The 18,025-nt window shown below is 33.0% G+C and overlaps 2 protein-coding genes across 3 annotated transcripts in view; both read right to left on the bottom strand.

Annotated features, from left to right (window-relative positions):
• Positions 1-7,648: 7,648 nt before the first annotated feature.
• Ctr9 (RNA polymerase-associated protein Ctr9) lies at positions 7,649-11,957 on the bottom strand. The gene is made up of 8 exons (XM_070635907.1): positions 11,827-11,957; positions 11,604-11,702; positions 10,606-11,542; positions 8,542-10,546; positions 8,412-8,482; positions 8,220-8,273; positions 7,971-8,156; positions 7,649-7,881 (listed from the first exon to the last, which is right to left on the bottom strand). Exons 1-8 carry the CDS (start codon positions 11,863-11,865, stop codon positions 7,778-7,780), a joined length of 3,495 nt encoding a protein of 1,164 aa, XP_070492008.1. The 5' UTR covers positions 11,866-11,957; the 3' UTR covers positions 7,649-7,777.
• Positions 11,958-12,368: 411 nt separating this feature from the next.
• CrzR (corazonin receptor) overlaps positions 12,369-18,025 on the bottom strand; it is a 29,303-nt gene continuing 23,646 nt past the window's right edge. The window contains exons 3-7 of one of the 2 annotated variants that reach the window (XM_070635978.1): positions 16,587-16,673; positions 13,362-13,458; positions 12,939-13,290; positions 12,830-12,872; positions 12,369-12,742 (exon numbers count right to left, since the gene is read on the bottom strand). In XM_070635978.1, coding sequence (XP_070492079.1) covers positions 12,500-12,742; positions 12,830-12,872; positions 12,939-13,290; positions 13,362-13,458; positions 16,587-16,673 — 822 coding nt within the window. In that variant the 3' untranslated portion in view covers positions 12,369-12,499. The remainder of the gene's footprint in view (positions 12,743-12,829; positions 12,873-12,938; positions 13,291-13,361; positions 13,459-16,586; positions 16,674-18,025) is intronic. The other variant, XM_070635979.1, reaches the window with a different exon arrangement.

Genomic DNA, 18,025 nt, shown 5'->3' with positions numbered 1-18,025 from the left:
AGCTTGTCTACTGCTCATATTTCAATGGATATAGAAGAATCTTATCTTATCTAAGAATCGAATGAAAATGTTTGGACAAAAATAAGTGTTGGCAGAAAATATCTCGGTCAGAGGTCGGATTTTTATTTGTTTTGTTGGGGTAATCATTGGATGAGAGTTCAAGATGATGCTAAGCATATAGACAGCTATGAATAGAATTATCTTAGGAGTGAGAGATTCTCTAGTTTCGTTTACCTTTTTTATACTTACATACTTACTTCGTTGGCCATAAAGATCAACTATGATTCATGAATTCTCATAGTTGGCGTCTGAAGCAGACTCTTTCGCTGGCTGCCCTTTACCAATTACCAATACTAAACTCTCTAGCAACAGCCTCTTTCCAACCTCTAGTTTTTAAAAAAGTTGATTTTAGAAATGCTGGATTATGAGCCTTATCTTCACTACTCAATAGCAAGCATTTTGCACTACAGATGAGGTTGTTTAATCAAACAATTGAGTTCGTATTTAACGGACGTATTCCAGTGTATAGCTCGGTCGTAAGCTATGTCGACAGATTCATCCCGCGCAATTCTTCTATGGGGATTCCCTGGATAAGTGAAATTAATTAATTCTTAGCATAACATACTACCAAGAAACCCAAAACAGACGAAAAGACTGCTTTCAGGCACCGTAGACTTTTTGTACATCTTTGTTAGGGAACAGACCTGACAATTGATTTCAATTCCTCTATTAACCATAGATTGACTGGTTTCTGGTAGTCCGAACTCCAAAAGTCTAAAACGACGTCTTTTCTGGAATTCGGATCTTAGCAGAGGCTACTCCACAATGGAGTCAAGATGGAGTCCTGCCAACTCTGAACTAGAACAAAAATCAGAAATTCCTATTGAATCAGTCACATACAAGAACATTGGAAAATAGATTTCAGTCTGGAAACCCAAATTTGCATGCCCAACCTCAAACTATAAATTATTAATGCAAATTATTCCAGTCTACGATAAATTGCTAGACATACTATAATAAATGATTATTCAATTCCATGAAACCACGTTTTTCTTCCCCGCAGACATTCACACATACTTTATTGCCATATCTTGTTAATAAAACTTTCTGTATAATTTTCAATTTAATGTCTGGCCGAAAATTCCATCTTGAATCTTCCCTTCTTATGTTTAAAGCAATATTTTATGCTATTCGGGAAAATTAGCACGGATCAAGAACATGAAAATATTTGCGGTTGCTTATAAAAAAAAGCAAACTTTTGTTCTGAAATTCACAAACAAACAAGAAAATCAGCTAGCGATAAAAAAAAAAAATAAAATTCTGTAAAATTTTGCAAGTCACAATCTGCCTTTTTGTGTGCTTTGGGTTAACTTCTTCATTCTTGACTGACGAGGAGAAATTAAAACAGACTCGAAGGAAGGAACCGTGGTGTATTGTTAACATATTTACATTAATCGATAAATTTGTTTTAAAACATCAGCTGCAGAGTCGTAGTCAGGGGTTGGTTTATCGGTACACAACTATACTTTGTGCATACTCTTGGCCAGTGGTGGGCAGCTTATGTGTCGCGGCACACTGGTGTTGCTCGAAATTTTTTTGATCATGTCATGAATTTTATGGCGTGTGAGGTTATGGTCGAGGCTTACCTGCAAGGTGTGCCGTGAAAAACAAAAGGTTGCCCACCACTGTTATAGGTTTTAGAGTTGGCAAAGTTGGATATGGCCGCTTAACAGTTCATTTTTCGCCAGTGGCTCGTTCAGTAGATTGCCGTCTTCTGTCGATGGCTACTTCCGCAAATTGTCGCCTTCTACATATGGCACTATAGGGTATTCCTAAGAGATAAAAGGACGTATAAGGTAGGTATATGCGAGTGTTCCTTGGGTAAGGCGTGGTGCCATGAGTAGGGTTAGGAGTTTGTCTTTGGCAGGGCTAGATGAGGGCGTGAATACTTTCTGAGCCTTTTTTCCTACAGTATATCCCAGCAATTATAGTTTTACTAGATGTGGTATACTCTGTCATATCATAGCTTCATTTAGCAGGCGCCTGACTATTCGATGAGATTTGTCTGTATATTTTTCTAATAAAAGTTTCAATCTCAAAGGAGTGAAGGAGTCTTTACCTCCTTGTACCTCCCCTGCCAATGCCCATGATCAGCTATAGTAAATACTAATTTCACAATTTCACGCTTTTTTGACGGTGAATTAAACTTAAATTAATTTTGTTGATTAATTATCCTCAATCTTACAGTTTATCGATTTTAATTTGTGCTGTCTTCAATCCAATTTTTTTTTTCAGTTTCCATTACGTCAGGCTTTCTATTTATTTTTATTTCTATTATATTTTGTTTGTGCTTCAAATGCCATCATGTCCTTGAAATTTTTTGTTTGTTCCTTTCATGATTTCTACAAAAAATTTATTTTCTTTATAATTTCAATGCCTTTGCTGCATGTGTAAGTGCTCACAAGATTAATTTCTTTTCATTCATTTTTCGCGAAAAATAATATTTTGACATAATGTTATTCATGGAATATGATTCCGTATGAAAATTAATACTGTAATGTGAATACGTCTGTAAAAAATGAGGTCGGAAAATTAATTGTACAAAATATTGTCAACATCTCTTCTAGCGTCTGCTATTTGAAGATGATGAATAGTTAAATTGATGATTTATTGATGATCGTGTTGGTTGTGCCTAGATTATTGTTTCTTATATGGCGTAGAATTGGCGATAGTCCGATTCTAGGCCAACGTGACTTGAGATCCAGATCAACCTAGTTGATGTCTTATGCCGGTTTTAATTGAATCTTACCGGTTTAGATTCGATCTCGATCAAGTTGACCAGCATAAATCTAGCACAGAACAAATTAGATGATCCAGCCTTAAATAAGCAAAGTCGGCCATGTGCCAAACAGTTTTGCGATCATTTAGACGTATATGTGCATTTAATCGGATAATTTAAGGATCCGGCTATTGCTCTCCATAAAGGAACGTGAATTTTCAGGACTTGTCTTAACTTAAGTTAGTCGGTCTACCAACTTTACAATCATAATAACACAACAATGATTAACTGGTGTGTGGAATTCAAATCTATGTCCAATAGTTTTTGGTCCAGTGTCCTAGTTCTAATTCAATCCTTCAATAGTAATCAGTCTGCGGCAGTACTGAGGCTAACTTAATAAAATCACAAAGTCTGTATGAAATTTGAGGAACATGCCAAAACAAGACAAGAATGATTAATAGAATTCTAATAATCTCAAGTCGAGAAATTGCAAATAACAACTGCTGCAGATGCATTTTTTATTCCTTTACAAAACTAAATCCTAGTTGATGAAACAAGCTTCTAATGATTTCTCAACCTGCCATACATATCTCATTAAAGATGCAATTCAGAAAGCAACAGAACTCTTGATGACCATCACATTTTGACTCTGAACGTGAATTGAATAAATTGTGCCTTACAACTTAAAAATCTTCTTTTTGTATCTTGACATAAGACCACTTCTGATCATTTTTATTCAGCACTCTTGGTCCGTGCTCTAAAAGATAAATTATCATATAGTAGACCCTTACAGTTGCAGACTGACTTTATAAAGGTTGAAAGGATACTGTCCCATGTACTTCATAATTTTTCGATTTGTAAATGTTGCAAAAATCAGACAAGACTTTAATGCTTAATATGAGAGCTTCAGCTCTTTAAAGAAATATTCGGGGTCGTTTACTTATGATGTAGAGTTAGGAATGTGGAAAGTATGAATCAAGATTGGGTTCTGAAGTTTTGTGTAAGTCATATTAAATAGAAGCAAAGGTTTTGTTGTGTAGAAATGTTGTGTCTTGGAACTGGAAGGATTAGTGAGTCTGGGGCCGATTTATAGTACGTTACAGTACGGCATGCAATTGTTATGGGACTGGAACACAATTTTTTAGTTTAGTTCTGTGGGTCAATCCAATTCTTTAAACAAGAATTTAATTTTAATTTCGCAAAAATTCCACAATATGTCATGTGACATCACTTACAAACGACCCCCTCATTAGCTGGAGGAAGCAAACATAAATCATAAATTTACCCAAAGAAATCTGATTAATTAGTATCAAAACTAATTTATCAAAAACACATTAAAATCTGCGAAAATCGGTTTATATGCTACGGCACCTTCTTATGCCTTAAAGGCTTCTCGGGTGTGTCGTAAAAATTTCTGCTAATGACTAATAAACGAAAAAGACTTTTTTCGACATAACTGTAAGATTTATATTATGAAATGAGATGAAGACTTTGTGAATGGATGAAAAATCCATCATTAATATTGATCCGATTTATACTTATTATCCCCAAGAGGTCAGGAAGTGAGAGGGAATAAAGAATGAAAAATTTTTTTTGTGCATTCATAAAAAACAGCACCACAAGAATCCTTTTTTTTTGCACACAAAATGCTTTTCAAACTTTTTTTTTTTATATTTCTCGCTTCGTCATATCCTTTTATTATAGTACAAAATGTGACTTTTATCCTTAATCTTTCCATTCATTGTGGCTTATGGAATATCAACCTCAAACTTATAGAATTCAAACAGTCACACAGTAGGAATCTTTGGAATTAATGTCAAAAATTTTAGAAAATTGGAATTTTGAATATTTTTTAATTCATTCCTTAGTGCCTTACTGAATTCCTTATGTCAATGCCATTCAACTTCCAAAAATTTACTGCTTAAGAAAGGTTATTGACACACTTTTAGTCGTTCTCTAATTAACAAAATATCAATAAATTCAGACTTCATTTAACATGATGGCCATTTGGTGTGAAAATGCTCATAAAGTCGTATACTTTTATGACTACATCATCTTTTTCATTATACCACGAAATTAATTTTTTTTTGCTGCTCTCGCCGCTTATGCGATGACAAGTAGTATTTTCAAAATGATGACATAGAGTAAATGTGGTTTGAGAGGTAACAGTATTGGGGGTTTGAAAGCGCATCATACTATGTACTGTTGAGTTTGATTGGATTGATTTGATAATTGGAAATAAACGGTAATTTGGAATTTGAAAAGTAACGGAAGATCAAAATTCAAATTGAAGTTCAAAGTTCGAACATCAGGAATTTTAGGCGCAAACTTTTTAGTACAAATCAAAAATTTTCAGTGAGAAAATTCATTTTAAGGTTCAGCACACAAGAAAGGAAGCATCTAAATGAGAAAATCAAGGCTTAATCTAAAGGAAAATAATATTAAGACTAGATCACCGTCAAAATGCTGACAATTTCAAACAAAATTCCAGAAAACGCACTAAAAATAGATAGCTAGCTTATCAGCACTCTTAATTAAGTATCATATGATGTGAAAGTCGTGATATAATTTAGTCATTACCAATTTATGTAAAGTAGTTCCATTTCTTTATGATCCGACTTGATTAATCAGTGATAAAACACATCATATTGAGTATTTTTGCCTCTAGGATCATTTTTTTCCCACACTTTGAAGCATAAAACATGCTGATATCATCGAATTGTTCATGTTTGTATCTCTGTGGCATAGATACAGCAAGTCTTTTTTGCAAGCATTATGAAAAGGACATTTTATGTGATTTACTGTAAGAGTGCATAAAAAATCAATTGTTTTGTATTTAATGGTAGTTTACATTCTGCAGTTATGGAAAAGAGAGCATCATCACCGCATGACATTTTTCTAGGTGAAGAATCTTAAAGCACTTGATTGTCTATTCAAATAGATACAAAAAAAAAAACTTGAGAAAAAAATGCTCAAGAGAAATAAATAATTTGGACACAATAGGATAAGTCTTAAATAACCAAAAAATTCCTTCGGTAATTGTAAAAATATTGCAATTGAAATTATTTTTAGCAACTATTAATCACACAGCATGTCGCCTGCTTTTTTACCTAAAAAGAAAAAAACATTTTTATTGCACAAAATTGCATTTTTCTACCTTCCTTTTGTGAATGAACTGTTCTATTGTGTACGCCTCACTTGACAATTTCTTATGCTCACTTCTTTCAACATCCAGACACAAAGGCGACAGAGATCACTTTTAAGGCATTTACGTTTTTGAAAATTTGCCGACGGATTTATTTCATCACACAAAAAAACATTTCGGATGAATTTTTTGCTAATTCGTGGAATTTGGAGAGGTTTAGTGCTGTAAAAAATTTCATTCATGAATTTACCATTGACTTTTGGAACTCGAAAAATTATTGTCAATGACAGTACATACCTAATAATTCAAGTTTCATTAAAAATTCTTAATCAGACATGACATACAAACTGAAAAATTATTAATTTACTCATACAGTCATGCCATCCTTTATCAATAACATACTATGCATAATAACGTGCTGCTGCATCAGTTCTTTACGCCTTGTCAGTTTCAATTTTCATTGGTTTATGTTGGCTGTACAGTTTCATTACAACTTATAATTTTCATGTATGCTAGACGTATTTTGATGCGTATTGTTGAACAGACAAAATCACTTTACACTCATCAATGGTATCAGGAAAGTAGGGATGTCAGGGAAGGGATTTATTTGTTGTGACGCAGATTATGTCTTGTTTGAACTTGATTAATGGGAAATTTCACCAAAACAACGTTTTTTGGTACCTAATGAAAATTTTTGAGTTCTAGGTGATTTTTTCTTGCTGGATGTTAAAATATTGGTGGTTCCACATTAAGGTTTAGCAGGTTTATCTGTAAACAAAGATCCAGTTCATTTAATTAAGGAATAAAATGATGAAATTTAGAAAGTTAAAATTTGTTTCAAAATTGATATATTTTTGCAATTTATCCTAAAAGTGACGCTTCCTTTCAGTCAATGACAGCGTCTGTAAAAATATGCATTTTCAGATGATGTCCTCTAATGCTAAAACCCAAAGAAATTTGCTAAATTTCACTTGGAATTGAAAATAATCAAAATGTTTAAAACAGGCCAGCCTAGAGACTATGGAAAGCTGCATACTCACTGAATTCATCAATACTTACATATGTAACTGTCAGATAGACAAAGATCCAACAGCCAGATTATCACAATCCATCAAATTGGAACAAACTGCTGCAACAAACAGCTACCTAATATAAATTTCAACAAAATTCAGGATAAAGGCATAAATCCATACGAACGTGATAGGATTTGATTTGCTACAGTTATAGTAATTACTCATCTCACGCTCTTATAAATATATAAGAATGTAATTTGTACTTACGTATGTCCAAATAAAACTTTAATTTGAGTCGAACGGTAGTCAGATTTTATTAATGTTTAATAGGATTAATTCGGAATGTTTTCCTTTCCTGTTTTGTATGTATGCATAAGGCGAGTATAATTATTGTGCATTATTGTCGGTAAACGATGTTGAATAACGGTTTACGTAAACTTTCCCAAAATAAAGAGGGCTGTGGCAATGAATTTTTATGTTGACATAAAATCAAGGGATACAAATAAATGAAGAGCACTCCATAATTAATAAATGAAGTATGTAGGTTCATAAAAAAAAATTAAATTTAATTAATAGAGTCAAGGGAGCATTTAAGCTTCAAGTGCTATGGTATCGATGTCATGTGAAATTATTATTATTTTTAATTGCCTTTTTAAGCATGTCATGAATATTGTCATTGACAAGTTAGTTCTTAAATAGGCTAACAAGATGTTAGGTTGTTGAGAAAAAAAATCTTTATTCATATCCGATACTTTTTTCTGCGTTGTTTACAATTTTATGTTTATGAAAATATAATTAAATTTAATATACGAATCCGATTGTGGACGACTATCCAAGAATTTAGTCAGAGGTTGGTGTTTTCGATGGACTACGAGATTTTGATCTACTTCCTGAACGGCTTTTGCTGCTACGTCTTGATGCATTTGATCCACTTCTTGATCGTGCTGTGAGTGAGAAGGGAGATTATTAGATTTACTTAGTTCCTGACTAATACAAGAAGCAACAAGTTACTAATTCCCAAAAAACATCATACCTGATCCACTTCTACTTCTGCGTGATCCACTTTTACTTCTACGAGATCCGCTTCCACTACGACTTCTACGTGATCCACTTCGGCTTCTACGAGAGCCACTACGACTTCTTGCGGATCCACTTCGACTTCTACGAGAGCCACTGCGTGATCGTGATCCAGATTTTGATCGACGGCTTCCTGAACGACCTAATTTTAATTTAAATAGACATTAAATTAAAAGTTCCAAAATAATAAATTTATGGATCTTACTGCGTGAACGACTGCCACTTCCGCTTCGAGAACGACTTCTTGATTTGGAGCTTCCTGTAAAACGAAAAGAGATAGACGCAAAAATTAGTAACGAATTTTCATAATAACGGTTAAAATAAATTTGAATTTCAAAACCGTACAAAGGTTTTAAATAAAACAATTGTAAGTTTCTAAAACATTCGTGAAATTTACCTGATCGACTTCTGGATTTGCTCTTGCTTTTACTTCTACTACGCGATCTGCTAGCACTACTGCTCCTGGATCTGCAATAAATAAGTCAATAATTACCTCAAAATATCACTACAAAAAATTGTAAACTTACCGAGAACGAGAACTTCCACTTTCTGATCTTTTGATAATTCTTGATGGTCGTTTGGCACCGCCACCTCCTTCACTATCTTCAGATTCGCTAGTTGAAATTGTAGCTTTTGATATAATCTTTCCTTTCATGCCCTTCGGTATATCATCATTATTCTTAATACGTGTGACAGTAGGCTTAGCTTTTCCACGTTTACGACTTGGACCTTCATCACTATCTGATCCAGCATTATCCTTCTTACGTTTTTCACGACGACGACCATGTGATTTTTTACCATGTTCCTTTCGTTTTTTCTTTGAAGGTCTATCGCCTCTTTCCTCGCCTTCAGGTCTTGGACCACCACTTTCATCTCCCGAGTCAATAATTGAATCTCTTCGTCCGCGTCCACGTTTCCTTGATGAGCCCCCTTGACCATCCGGCATCTCAATAATAAGCGCATTCTTTGTCTTTTCCTTATATTCTTGACGTTTAACCAGCATCTCTTCAATCAAACGCTTACTTTCTTCCTCACGACGTTTACGTTCCTCTTCCTGCTTCTGTTTAAATGCAAGTCTTTCGTCTTCTTGCTTCTTACGCATTCGTCTTTCTTCCTCATCAATGTGTCGTGCACGAGCAACATGATATTGTGCTTGTGATAACAAATCTTGACATTGACCTGCTTCAACACCAGCAACACTTATATTGAATCTCGTTTTATCTCCATGAACATTCAGATATGTAAAATATTTATGTGCCAATCCTAATTCACTGACTGCTTGCAATACTTCTGCCAAAACTGATTTCTCGTTCTTTAAAATTTGCATTGCCAATCGTTGCAGAACTAATGCAACATTGAACAGTAAGACTGTATCATTTGGAGCTACACGACGTGCTTTTAATAAAACTGTCTTTGCTTCGTTCAATTTTCCAGCACGGAAATAAGCTCTCGCCAAATATTGCATAATTTCAACATTATGATACTTGTAGAATTTCTTGAGACAATTCTCGTACATTTGTATAGCACTTATGTATTGCTTCTGTTCAACATATACATGTGCTATATTCAACCAGACATCTGAGTAATCAGCAGTTGCTTCACGAACTTGTGCAAAAATATCACGAGCTTCGATGTGATATCCTTTATGTGCCAAAACAGCTCCGATACCATTAGCAGCCCAAATATTTTTGGCATCAATACGTAAAACATCTGAGAATGTCTTTTGAGCTGTTGCAAGACATGCTTTATCCTTATTTTTATCACGAATTGGTTGATGGACACATTGAAGGAAGTAGTTACCACGAGCAATAAGTGCGTATGGATCTTGTCGTTGTTTCATAATGGCTTCAAAATTCTTTTCAGCTAATGTCCATTGCATTTTTGCAAGATGAAGATTTCCAAGTAAGGAACGCGTGTCAGGATGATTCATATTGATTTTCTGAGCATCTTTGAAGTAATCGGAAGCGACAAAAATTAAACCTTTATCTCTTGCCATACATCCAATTCTCAAATAACAATCAACATAATTTGGATGCTCTTTAAGGATGTCCTTGTACATTTTATCAGCCTTGTCAAATTCACACATTTCTTCGTAAAGTCTCGCCAAATTATAAGTCATTGTCACCGATATTGAGTCATAATATTGTGAATCATGTTCAGCTTCGATTTTAGCACGTTCGAGTGCCTGTTCAAGCTTTGCTTTTGCTTCTGGCAAATTTCCCATTCTATAATGTAAGGCAGCAACATTATTGAGTATCTCTGGATGTACATCATCCCCAACATTTTCTGTTAAAATTGATGTAGCTTTGCAATAAGCTGCCAATGATCCATGCAAATCATTTTGTTCTAAAATTTGAGCCAATTCAATCCATGCTTCAAAATCATCTGGAACTTGTTCAGTGACTTTCTTTAAATGACTCTTTGCGGTGTCTCTTTTGGACTGTGAAGGTGAACTTGCATAAAGAGAACCGAGAATCTTCATTGTCTCATAATTGTTTGGCTGCATTTTCAAGACTTTTTCAAAGCATTGAGCTGTAATTAAGTTTTGTGGATTAATTAAGGTACTTAATGATGCATTAAATGCTACATACCTGCATTCTCACTGTCACCACGATAAATGTACATTTGTCCGAGCCCATAATGAGGCAATAAAAAGTTATTAGGCGCAAATTGTGTCGATTGATAGTAATATTGAAAAGCTTGATCAAAATCACGTTGAGCATGATAAGCACGAGCCATTTGATAACAACTTTCAGCTCTCATTGCTTCATTTTCCGTGTTATGGAATGCATGAAGTGCTAAATGCTGTACTTTCATATAATCCTTTTTGAAGAAGAAATGATTAGCAAGATGATTTAGAACCATTGGATTGGTCGGATCTATTGTGTAAGCTTTTGAAAGCATTTGAACTCCCAAACGATTAGAATCAGGCTCGTGAAGATTTAATTTGAGAATTGCTAAACCAACTAAAGCACCAACACATTGTGGATCTAAATCGATGGCACGTTGAAATGCTAGTTTTGCTTTATCTGGATTGTTCAATTTTAAGAAGCAATGTCCCATACCCAATCGAACAACAGCTGGACATTTTGGATTTGTACGAAGAGCTTTTTTGTAGAATGCTAATGCACCACGATAATCTTTCTTGTTAAATGAGAGACAAGCTTTACCCAATAATGCTGGAATATTGTTTGGTGATTGATTCAATACGAAATTAAACTGATTATCAGCTTGTTCCATCTTATCTCCTTCCAACAAACAGAAATAGGCTCTTCCAAGCAAGTGATTTTGATCATACATAATAATTTTGTCACCAGTTGCGTAAAGTTGTGTTGCTTTGAGAAACAATTCACGTTTCTTGTCCTTATTCTTCTCTCGATTTGCTTCTTGTACATAATAAGCACCCAAACTGTCAATAACTCGCATATGGTCTTTTTCATAATCACGATAGTCTTGAAAGGCTTCTTGCCTTGCTGAATCGAGCACTTTGAGGAAGACATCTTTCTTGCCTTGCTTATAATACTCAATCTACAAGAAAATTAGCAGTATTGTAAAACAATATGTCTGGATCATAAAATTCGCAACTTACAGCAACATTAACCCAAATATTCAATGCCGATCGTTCGTGACTTAAAATGTTTAGAATTTCATCTCCTTCTGGTAAGTTCTCAATATCCAACTCGATCACCTGAAAATGACAGCAAAATTAGTTATTTTAAGTAAAAAATGTTGCAATTTTGAAATTTATTCGTGGAATATTATTTAATGAAATTTTCAGAGTTTTACAACGTTTTCTACACTTATTAACTTACCTCATCGGTGTCTCTGAGCGGAATTTCGAAGGTAGTCATCTATTTGTCGAGTTATGGCCGTATTTCTCGAGTAAAAATAATATTTTATTTTTCGGAAAAATGTTTTGTTGATCAAAATTTCAACGCTTTTGTCTCACTGCTTTTGCAAAAATTTTTGAATTTTTATCAACCGTTATTTTTTGTGTTAAAAATGAAAATCGTTTTTATCAGAAAGACATCAAGTTTAATTAATGTAAGGTTTATTTCTGATGTTGTAGAATATAGAATGGAATCATTACCGGTGAGAATCATTAGCTATTTAATGTGAAAAATTCGATTTATTTTTCTAGCGGACACATTTGAATTCAAATTTCAACTGACCGTTAAAAACTGAACGAAAATTTTCCTACCCCTTGTGAACAATACAACATTGAAAGGTTTTCAATTTCAAAAAAAACGTTAGAAAAAGTCAACACGTGGATGAAACTTAAAGATCAATTTTCTGGAAGAAATGAAAAGAATGTGCAAATTTTTTTAAAAATATTTCCCGGATATGATTCCGTTTATTTTTAAATTTACAATCACAACATCATAATCTTATTTGACATTTACTAAAAATACAGTTTTATCCATATTTCTCAATTTGTTCCAAAGAACGTACAGAAGAGTCCGTGTACAAAAAATAAATATTCGATCATTTTCTATATTTATGTGGACGTCTTTTCTTAAAAATTCTCGTCAATTGTTCGGAGAACTTTTTTTTTCTACGCAATGCTATATTTTGCTCCTCCAATGTCTTCAAATCCTTCTCTAAACTCATCAGTGATATTTCTTCTTCTATATTTTGCACTTTTGGGTATTCATGAGAGTATGATTCATGTGAGTTGACTGAATACTTATGCGTCACAGTATTCAAGTTGTTCAAATTTCTGACAGTCTACAGACAAAATTGGAATAAGAATATAAAAATTTAATATGAAAAATTCCTTTATGTTAACTTAATTAAATTCTCAAGCATACTTACTGTTGCATTCGTTGAGAGGCTTCGATGTAAAATTGAACCATCTCTAGAGTGGTAAAGGACAGTTCTATAATAATTTATTATATAATATCGTAATATCGAATCTATTTACCTTCGTTTTAAGTATTGTCGTCTTTTCTTTATGGGCTGATATTGGAAAGCTCCATAAATAATTGGATTTATAAGTGAATTTGACATTCCAAAGAAGAAAATTCCATTCTGTAAATCCTCACTAAGCCTTTCATCTGGATTCATAAACATAAATATGAGCATCATTGCATAGTATGGAGTCCAACATATAATAAATGCTGCAACAATCACAACCGATATCCTTAGCGATTTCATTTTCGCTTTATGGATTAATTTTTGTCGATTAGAATCACTTCGTCGTATGTGGTCTGTATGTATTGTGGCCTCTAATTTGAACACTCGCTCGCTACCTGTTTTAACAGAGTCATAATAGTCTATTTTAAGCATGATTTAACAATAAGTTCAGTCTAAAAATTAATGAATTTTTTAGTAATTTTATATTTACTTGAAATTGTACGAAATGTTGATATATAGCTCGATACTAGTATTAAAAGTGGTATTATGAACATAAACACCAGCGTAAAGCATGTGTAAAGTTGCTCCTGATGGGTTCATGGAAAGAAAAAATGTAAATAAACATTAATTAATTGGAATTATAAGGAATTGAAAATAATGAGGCAAGGATTTGTCCAAAAATGCAGGATTGCAATTCTTGGACGAACCCTAGTTTTGTATGAATCTTGAATGTTCCGGAGGATCAAACATTTTTCATGGTATTTGTTTGGTAACCACTGATGAACAGATTGGAATTATTTAACAATTTTAAACTCTGAAACGCCCTAGCATAGCGCTAGATCTTAATGGTCTGAATAGCCAAAAGCTTTAAATCTTAACTTTACGAGAACTGCTTTACGTCAACGATTCTTCAATGACTGAGAGTTAAGCAGCCCACGAGGTTTCCACGTGCCATTTTCATTTATGTCTTTCGGGTATTCACATGAATTAAGAGGGGGTAGTGGATCAAAGATTCTCAATTATACGTTACTGAATGGTCCTTTAAACAGTAAAAATAGACACAAAGGAGAACAGTCACAAAACTAGCAAGAGATCAACAACCTAAAATCTTCAAGCTTATGAAAAAAGTTCAAAAGATACACACTAAGCAGCTATGGAAGGAACAACATGGGTATATCACATTATTTTCTTAATTAAATTTTCATAATTTTATTTAGACGCTAACAAAACAATATAAAGCTATGGTTTTTGCACTCACGAAGTATTTTGAATATCTTTGAAGCATCACAATGAAATTATTTTTTATTAATTAATTTAAAATTCTGTCTGTCTCTTGGTGATGGATATAGAATTAAGTTGACTTTAAATTTCTTCTTATTCCTCACTTTTGTTTAGTCTAAGGAACTTCTTTCAATTTGAATAAACGGAACATTTTAATTTTTTTTTTAGAAAAAAGTCAACTCAAGCTTTGAAAAATTTAAAATTATTCATGAAATTTCTTTATTCATGTTCGACAAAAAACGAAGAAAAAAGGGAGATGTGACATTCCGCTTCATAACAAAATGATAAATTACAACTTTTTCTTATTGTTTCCAACTTCTTTGCTCTTTGTTTTTGTATATTTTTTTCAATATAACTAACGTTGTGGAAAAAAAAGTGAATGACATAAATCATTAATGGGAGGGAATTGCTGCAATTTATTAAAGTCTGCAAATGGTTGATGTCTAGGATTAAATAACGTTTTTCTTAAATAACTGTCAAATTACAGTTTAAATTTAAATTTAAAGCAAATTCATTGTTATTTTCCTGAATGGAGCGAATTCGTAGTTTTAGACCCCTTGGTCTTGGAAAAGGAAAATATTAGTTAAAATTATTATTTGTTTGCTCGTTAATCTTTTGCTCAGTTGTCAAAACTGTGTACTGCAGCATAATAATCTACGGTAGAACAAGCGCGAAAAAAACTTAAAAAATACAGCAAAAGTTTGTTTTTGAGAAAATTTCATATTTTTGATTAAATTTTCTCAATTTAATCATCAATTCCTTAAGATTCTAAACTATTCTTTAAGTATTTTGAACTTATTAGTGTGCTGTAAAACATTTTTGTTAGCAACCAAAGTGTGCTGTGGCTTAAAAAAAGTTTTGACAATAATCTAGTAAGATATTTAAGAAAAATACATTCTTAGATCATGTTCAACTTTATAGTCTCAAGAACTTTGAATTCATAAACCGCGTTATCTGCTTGAACCTTAATAAGCAAGTTAAAAATAAATTTGCACCATGTTTTGAATGTCTGAAGAATATTGCTGTAAGAATCTATGAACTCTCATTCAAGTGACATTGGAAACACCGCGAATAAAAATATCACAAGAAACTTCAAAAAGATATTTTGAAGGATCAGAAATTTTAAATTGTAAACGATCAAAAGAGGTATCATCTTAGAAGGGTTAAAAAACATGAAAGGATTGTCAGCATCGTTTACTTCTTGTCCTGTTTATGATAACTTAAAAGCACAATCTGTTTGTGACATCACCAGGTCATTTGAAGGAGCAAAGGTGAGTGTAAGGTGATCAGTTTTAATTCTTAAAGATTTTGCAGCTGATTCTTTGTAAATTCTGAGTTGCTGCTGATAAATCTTATACCATCTTGAAGTTATGAATCTTAAGCGTTGAAGTGAATATTAAATGGCTGTCTTGTTAACTTTTTGGATATGATGATGATGTATCTTAGCCTAAAGCGCAACTTCTTCTTGATCTCGACTAAAAGCTGCAAAAGATTTTTTTCATTTACGTATTAATAGCTTTTGAATCATTTCCATTGGATGAAATTTGAATTTTTGCTTTTGAGTCGAAATGAAAAGCTATGACACGAATTTTGTTATGTGTTCAAGTCATTAAGAAGAAAGTAAAATTTTAATTATCGGAATTGAGCAAAATTATTCAAGTCAGAAAAATATTCGTGCAGAAATTGAAGAAAAACTTTTCAATTGATTTAATGAAATTCAGAAAATTTTCTTCACTCTTCGTGGAAGCTAAGCAAGCATTAAATTCACAAGAAAAATTGAGTCGGAAAGTTATGAATTATGAAAAGTTACAGCAGTTTCTTATTCGCAAAACAAATTTTTTCCCACGAACTAGATCCTGACTCTTGTCTATATTTAATTTCCCTATATTATACAGTAAACTTTAATTAAGATACAGCAGCAACAAGCTTTTATTTTTCAAAACAAAAGGAATGAGAGGAGTTTCTGTATAATAGGAGTTTTCTGATTGACGTCGTAGCAGATTCACGGATAAATTAAAAAGTTAAAAATTCTATGTAATTGGAAACGACTTGCTACTCGATCGGCACAAGATTTTCATGACAGTCAAATGGTATCTTGGCCATTTTTATGACAGCTAACATGAAAGTTGCCATATGGTAGCTACATCCAAAACTTGATGAAGAAAGCTCAGCTACAGAGCTTATAAGCCTAGGTTAAACTTCTTTTATAAACACCAAATAGAAGCTCCAGTTTTTTTTGGAAGCTATTGCGACGTCAAACCATGGGGAAGCCATGTGGAGGTGGCTCTCATTTGGTGTTGATAAAAGAGTTTTAGTGGAGCCTAAAAGTTCCATAGCTGATCATTTTCACAGGTATTGCTGGGGCATGGTTGCTATGAATTATTTGTGATGATCGGGCAAAAATGAACAGTTGAATTAATACACTTTAGCTTACCTGCCATACAGCTGTATAAAAACCGAATGTAACGCATTGATGGAACTCTTCTACGAATGGTCCTCGAACAACACGAAATATAAAACCCTAGAAATGACAAGAAAGAAAATTAGAGATTGTGTTAAGGACAGATTTTAAAAAAATAGCAGTTCTGTTATTTTCAGAGTTGGCAATTGGACGAAGCGACCGGAAAAATCCCGTTGAATATCAACTACCATCGACAGTCAATAACGACCGGCTGACGTCAGTGTCAGGTGTCATTAGTGTTGATTGCACTAGAAATGACACCTGCAACGGATGTCGGTCGATCGCCATTGACTGCTGATGATAGAAGACAAAAGATGACCGTAAACAGTCGATTGCCAACTCTGGTTCTTTTGGAGAGCTTTATTCATAAATAGAAGTCCAAAAAGAAGAACAAAGTCTGTAGCTTATTAAAAAATTGCGCTAAAATCATGCTTGACTTGCTTAATTCTTTGATTCCTTAAATACGATGATAATTGAGTTTTATGAATTAAAACTTTTTATTACCCTTTGTAGGTAGAACATCCTCTTTTTCTACAACTACTCAAACATGTAATTATTTTAAGTTTTTTTTCCTCAAAAATCACAATTCTTATGGAAGTGCTTGAATGAAAAGATTAGCAAAACTCTTGAAAATGTCTCTTTGAGAGTTTCTTTTGATTTTATATTTTAATTAAATTGGAGATTTTTCTAGATTAGTCTTGTAATGTCAATTAAAAATCTTCTTATTTTACGGATTTTGAGGCAAAAAATGTGATTGCTTATCCGCTTTGAATTCCTTTAAATGGCCAGCATTTGGATTATTTCTTGTTGTAATGTGGGTTGACAAAATAACAACGGAAATAGCCTACATACGTTCTGAATAAAAATGAATGTTCATTCAAAAACTTTGTCAATTTAAAGAATGTTTTAAAAAATTTGAAAAAATAACGAACATTTTAAATTCAAATTATGTTTTGCCAATTTTTATCGGTTCTAAAAATGGAAATTTCATTAATTACAAATCATAAATTCTTTCACATTCAATTATGCTTTGATGTAATGTAATTTATTCCAAATTAAAATTTGTTTACTTCCTCTACATGTTCAGTTACGCAAAATTGCCTTGATCTATAGAACTTCTTATTTTTTTTGTTGCTTCAAAATAACAAAATTCTTTTAAAAATTGCGCGTAATTAAATTTTTCTTACCAATTTCTTAACATCTCTTTGGTAAAAAATTGCTTCATAAGGAATGAAAATAGCTTCTCATTCCACAACTTTTGCACCTCTTCCTTTTCCCTTGATAATAAGTATTTATTTTTTTAGGGTTGGAAGGTTGGTATACAAAGTACAAAAAAATTCTAAATATCATTTAGAAACGTGTCTTTTGAAATTAATGCCTTGTAATTAACAGCTCCTTTGACTCGACTAATT

The sequence above is a fragment of the Chironomus tepperi genome, unplaced genomic scaffold (assembly GCF_022539635.2).
Source record: "Chironomus tepperi strain 1889 unplaced genomic scaffold, CSIRO-AGI_Ctep_v1 contig_100, whole genome shotgun sequence".
Taxonomy (NCBI): Eukaryota; Metazoa; Arthropoda; class Insecta; order Diptera; family Chironomidae; genus Chironomus; species Chironomus tepperi.
The sequence above is the reverse complement of the archived record's forward strand: the minus strand, read 5'-3'. Positions and strand labels throughout refer to the sequence as shown.